Here is a 6,000-nt window from a genome sequence, read left to right as displayed (position 1 = left end):
AGTTAAGCTATTTCCGCGGGAAAATTAGAAAGAAGCAGACCAGAAAGGCAGAAACATACCCGCCTCTTATGAACGTTGATTTATAGTTAAGCTATTTTTTTTTTTAATATTTCTTGCAATATTCATATTTTGTACTTAGTGGCTCCTCACATAAGGTTATTCTTTCTCCGTCAGATTGGAATCTATTGTACGCACATACCCTATACAAGACGAATCCAATGGCAAAAAGTTCATTTTTATCTGAAGGCTCTCTTATTAAGTCGTATGTACCAACTAGAAGCCTTCTCAAAGGCGGGAACAACGTCCGTCATTCCCTCCATCTCTCTCTCTCTCTCTCTCTCTCTCTCTCTCTCTCTCTCTCTCAGATCACGTTTTTCCTACGAAGCCCTTTGCTGAAATCCCCAATTTCTCTCAAAACCCTAGCAACCATTGCAGAAATTAACCCCCTCTCTCTCTCTTGCGTGGCTTTATTCTTGCGTTTCCAATGGAGAAACCAGTCGAGGAAGTTGCCGTCGTCGATGCCGACGGCGAAGGGGCAAATCTCCAGCATTCTGAGAAAAGACCTGTTCGTCATCGACTGATTCAGTCAACACTGTTCGGGCACCGGCCTCAACCTAACAAAGTGGAAGAGGAGGAGATACAAGCAGTAGAAGTGGAAGATGATGAAGAGGGAGATGAAGGCGAGGAATACTGTGGGAGGTCGAGAAAGGGTAAGAGTAAGAGGAAGAGGAACGCAACGGGTCAACAGAGAGCTGCTAATAAGGTGAAAGTTAGGTTATTTTTGTCATAGTTCTGCTTAAATTTGTCAATATTTTTGATAAACTTAAGAATTCCTTTAATGCACCCCTCCAGATTTGCTTATAATGGTTCTTTTGGGTATAATTTCTAAGGTAAATATTGTGTTGCTCAACCGAGAGTAAAAAGTTCTTGGGGGAGAGGTAGGTGGGGGTATAGTTTATACTTATACGGTTATACCTTCAAGATAGGGATCGAATTGGTAAGCATTGGGGCGCCCATGGTGTCGTAACCAGGCTTGGAGCGAAGAGACTTCTCACAATAGAGTAATGAGTATTGATGTAGCGCAATCCGGCTGCTCCCTGCTGGAGATGATTTTGCTACCAGCAACGACTGGAATTGAGGAACCTCGAAGAGATGAATCAGAGAACCCGGGTGGCTTACCCGGCGAGGTCAAGATGGTTAAGTTAGCACTTAGTTGTGAGCTTGAAGATGATATCAGATTATGAGAGAACTAGAGAGTAGAGATTACACATCTTTTTTCTTACCTTCGCCCCTGGGGGGTGAGGTCTTTATATACCGGAGTCCTCGCGCGTTTGGTGGAGTAGTTCCTGGATCCCCGCTGTGATGGGATCCGTTTCCGTGTTAGGTGGGGATAACGGCACCAACCGATAAGGTTGTCCATTCCCGCCTGAATCGGGGAGTGGGTGAGCTAATATAGCCGTTACAAGGTACGATCCTGTAAGACGCGGGGTACGATGGTGAGATCCTTGGAATTATCTTGCGGTGGTCGGTCTGACTAGGAGGCGAGCTGCCCGTAAGGTGCCAGGCTGCATGGTGGCGAGCTGCCTGTGAAGTGCCGGGTTGCTTGGTGGCGAGCTACTTGTGAGGTGGCGAGCTGCCTGTGGAGTGTCGGGCTGCTTGGTGGCGAGCTGCCTGTGAGGTGCCGAGCTGCACCTAGTTGTCATGAGGGTGCCATGTGCCATAATGTCATTGGAGGGCCAAATCCGCTCTCATCAAGTATCGACCACTCATCACATCCTGTTTACTGCCTTAAGGATCATGGTGGAACGTGGAGGTATAGTTTACATTTAGTGATGTGTATGTAGAATGCTTTGGATGGCTAGTAACTGGTAAATGCAGATTCCAGAAAAGAGCTTCAATAAAACATTTATGTTGGAAGTAGAAAAGCGGGACAAATTTGGTGGATAATTGAATGGCTGGCTGGGTCCCTCCTTGCCTTCACATATTCTGCAGGGGTTGCTTGTAAGAACCATACAATGAACACTGAAAGTAGCAAGTTCCAGAATCCTTATACCCTAATCCAGAAACAGCCATTGATAAAAAAAAAATCCAGAAACAGCCTTACTGTTTGCTTTGTACCATCAGTTATGACCTGCATTTTCACAAGATGGTTACTTTAATTAATGCTTGGAATGTTAGCTGTCAAAATAAAGGGTCATGTATGAATTGTTTAGGTGAACTTGAATTCAAGTCAAGTAATGGCCTACAGAAAAGAAAAAGAATAAAAGACTAGGCCCTTTAATTTACAGAAGTAGCATTGGTGTATTATCCTTTTTGCAGATGTATTGATGCAAAGGTTCACATGAGTAGCACTAGATCAATTTCCTTAGCACTCTAACAAGTTCAATAAAACTGGTTTCTTTTATTTAGTATTTCTGTCTTTGCTTTCTTTCTAAATTTTCCATGACGATAAAAAGAGTTCGGTACAATTTCAGTTAAAGTTGGAATGTAACTTCTGTAGTTTCTTTTCTTTTTTGATATCGTTTGGAATCTCCTATCTAGTCATGAGACAACTATGACCTATAAAAAATCACGAGACAACTAAATAATAGTATCTTGATTGCATATTACCATCCTAAAATGTATGAGAGTTACATTATCTACTATTAAGCCCATACTTTGGTAAATAGATTAAGCATATTGATGTGGATTGTGGGCATCAAGGTGGTCTTCAAATCAACTTTAAGAGCATTATGGATTTTTGAGTAATTTTCTGGTTCAGTGGTATTTTGGTAAATCTACTTAATGTTAGTGATCTAGTCTGATAGTTATATTATTTGAGTCTCATTTATGTTTTGTATAAAGTTTCATAGTCATAGGATAAGTAGAATAGGAATTACAGATAAGGTAGTGATAAAGGGGTTCGGCGTTGGAGTGAAGATGGGGTCTTTTTCAGTTAAATCTTTCTATAACAAGATGATTGTGTGTACCCAGGGAGAGTAATTTTCCTTGGGATAGGATTTGGAGTACGGTTGCTCTTGCTAAGGTTGCTTTTCTGCAACAGACTGTTACTCTTAACAAGTATACGACTGCTGATAATTTGATGGAGAGGGGCTGTGTTGTAGATAATGCTATTTGTAATTTTTGTGACGAGGACCTGGAAACAGTGAATCTCATTTTTCTGCACTGCAGTTTTGTTAGAAGGTTGTGGGCAAGGTTGCTTGACATTTTTGGGGTTCAATGGCATTTTCCAGAGAATGTGGTGGATGCCTTAAGAAGCTGGCACCTCTCTGGCTGAGTAGGAAAGGAAAGGTAATTTGGGGAATCGTGCCTTTAGCCATAGTGTGGACTGTGTTTGGAAAGAAAAACTAGAACGACTAATGGGTAAAGGCTCTATGGGGTAGAATCAACTATTGGGTAGCAGTACACAGATATTTTTGGAAGCATGTGCTATAGTTCTGTTTTTGCTTATAATACTCATTTCTAACTACCAAAGAACAAATTGATGTACAGGATTTTTGAGTTGCACAACTCCTTGCCGTGCTGGTATTATTAGTGGTTGTATATAAGTAGAATAGGAATTATGATGTTTTCTTTGGGCTGAAACTTGCTAGTGGCAACTCTGTTGAACAGTGAGCGGAGCCCTATATCTCTATATAATTATATTTATATGTATTATAAGCCGTGTTTGAAGGAGAGAATGAATTGAAGAGTTTTTCCATCTTTTCTCCCTTTTTCTTTTTATATATTCTTTCTTCTTCTCTTCCAATTCTCTATTACAAGTTCAATTAAATGTTCTTGTTAACATCTCTTTTAGCTCTAAACAAGGCTTAATATCACTCCTCTCCATACAGCCTAAGTTTCTCCTTTTCTTTTTTAATTTCCATATTTTTAACATTTTCTACTCCTTTTCTCCTTGGAATTTTGGTCTTTTTTTGATCAATAACGAAGGCAAAATATTATTAAAACAAATATTAAGTACAAGAATAGAGTGAGAGGGGAAGGGATAAACTCTCTTAGCTCCTCCCTAAATGAATTACATCATAGCCCAAAATAAAATGTTCCTTGGTCTTTGTGTATAAAATTAGTCCAAATCCCTCTCAAGTTTAGTTGCTCTTCATTTTTCTCCATTATAGTTCATCCTACAAAGTTTCTATCCAAAATCCCAACTAAAACCTTAATTTTTAGAAAATTTGGGTTTTCTTTCATGACGAAGGATGTTGGCCTTTTGTGCCCAAACTACCCATAACTTTCAAATTAAATTACCTAAATTACATTAATAAATATACTTTCTTGGTTCTTGCAAATTCCACTTTTTATTGCTTCATTTTTTTTTGTACTCATGGCCCGATGGCCTCATTTGGCTATACAAAATGGGGGGTAGTCCATCCCCATACCCATAAACCCCCAACCCAGGTGGCGATGGGATTTGATCCCAAATTTCTGCTTCCACCAGGTAGAGATCCCACCAATTGCTCCATCATTTGTTGAGTTTGGATATGCTACCAACATGTCCCAATTGGCAATTGCATTTGCATATTGGGAACGTCTCCCCACGAATGACAAGGGAGATGTTCCCAGTGTACAATTGTAGTGGCCTATTGGGACACTGTTGGTAGCAGGTCCCTACTCCCATTAGTTGGTATTCTGTCAAATTCTATTGATCCAAGGAGAAATTGATTAATTGTTCAATTTGACCTAGAAACCTTTAGATAGCTCCACTAAACTTCCCACAAAGCTGCAATTTACCCTATTGAGTCATTACTTTAAATTTTCAGTCACTCGCTCCCTTAGGACTACTGTCCTACATCACATACCTCGAAAGCGCCAAAAGAATATGCACTTGAAGCTATTGAAAATTGACTATACCTTCGGGATTTGAGAAACTGAGAATGGAATCCGTAAACATGTTTAAGACCATATATAGAGCATTTATTGAAGCTAGGATCCTTGGATAAAAGTTACAAAAGATGGATATTAGAAAAAGATGCTTAAAACTTTGAAACCCATGGGAGCATTTGGTAGAGAATCACCAAGCCATGGTTTTTAGCTTGGATGCTGAATTGATAATTTGTAAATTGTCTCATGAAGTTTATTTGATTAGCAATACCATGAAACCTCTACTTCATAAGTTGGACAAACTTAAGGGAGTTTTGGCCAACGAGTGCCAATAAATCAGCACAAATACTATTTCCATTTGTTTTATTTTCCTTATGGTTACAATAGCTTAGTCTTGGTTATTGGAAAAAAGAAGAGATAAGTCATAGTTAACAAAGGTTTTAATGTAATAATGCCCTTGTAATTCTCTTTTTTCCTAGTATATTCTCAATTAGGACACTAAAAATGCAATCCTCGAACAGTTGATTGTGGAAGGTGGGGATGAGCATTGGGCCAAGTCTTACTAGCTGAGTTTAGTTTGGAACAAGCCCAAACTTGGGCTTTAGGCTTCGGTTTAATCTCCATACTCAGACCAAGGTGCTGAGCCTGAGCTTGGTTGGAGGTAATACTCTAGGTCTCATGTTGAACTTGGATGAAATTAAAGTTGTAATTAAATGCTAAAAGAACTTGAATCTTCTTTTCTTTCAATGCGCCTTATATTCAAATCTAGGGCTGATAAGCATGAGAAAGTGAATTTAAGTCCGAGAGCAGCCATGTAATGTTGTGCTGCAAAACATACCACAGGTTAGGTTCATATCCAGTCTATCCCTTCCAAACCCTAGATGGCCAGGGCTATCACTGGGTAGTGACCCTTATATATTTATGGGATTTTTGGCTTTGACAACCCTTGAACTTTGCAAAAAGGCCAATTTCGATTCTAGACTTTGATAAAAAAGGCCATTTATCAGCAAAAACAGACAACATTTGAAACGATGTTGATAGATCTATTAGACAACATTATGTGGCACCATGAAAGTTTTGAAAAAGGCAACTTTTGACTCTAAAGTTAAAAAATGGGCCACTTTAATAAAATTAATTTAGTAAATTACCTCAGGGTCTAATTAAATGACCCTAAAGTATAAT

The 6,000-nt window shown here is 39.3% G+C and overlaps 1 protein-coding gene across 4 annotated transcripts in view; it reads left to right on the top strand.

Annotated features, from left to right (window-relative positions):
* The first annotated feature begins 223 nt into the window (after positions 1–223).
* Positions 224–6,000, top strand: part of LOC104609641 (P-loop containing nucleoside triphosphate hydrolases superfamily protein) — a 66,464-nt gene continuing 60,687 nt past the window's right edge. The window contains exon 1 of one of the 4 annotated variants that reach the window (XM_088896261.1): positions 224–763. In XM_088896261.1, coding sequence (XP_088752387.1) covers positions 485–763 — 279 coding nt within the window. In that variant the 5' untranslated portion in view covers positions 224–484. The remainder of the gene's footprint in view (positions 764–6,000) is intronic. The other 3 variants (XM_088896262.1, XM_019199820.2, XM_019199821.2) reach the window with 3 other exon arrangements.

Source organism: Nelumbo nucifera, chromosome 1 (assembly GCF_055504915.1).
Source record: "Nelumbo nucifera cultivar China Antique chromosome 1, China Antique-T2T, whole genome shotgun sequence".
Taxonomy (NCBI): domain Eukaryota; kingdom Viridiplantae; phylum Streptophyta; class Magnoliopsida; order Proteales; family Nelumbonaceae; genus Nelumbo; species Nelumbo nucifera.
This window is presented reverse-complemented; position numbering and strand designations above follow the sequence as displayed.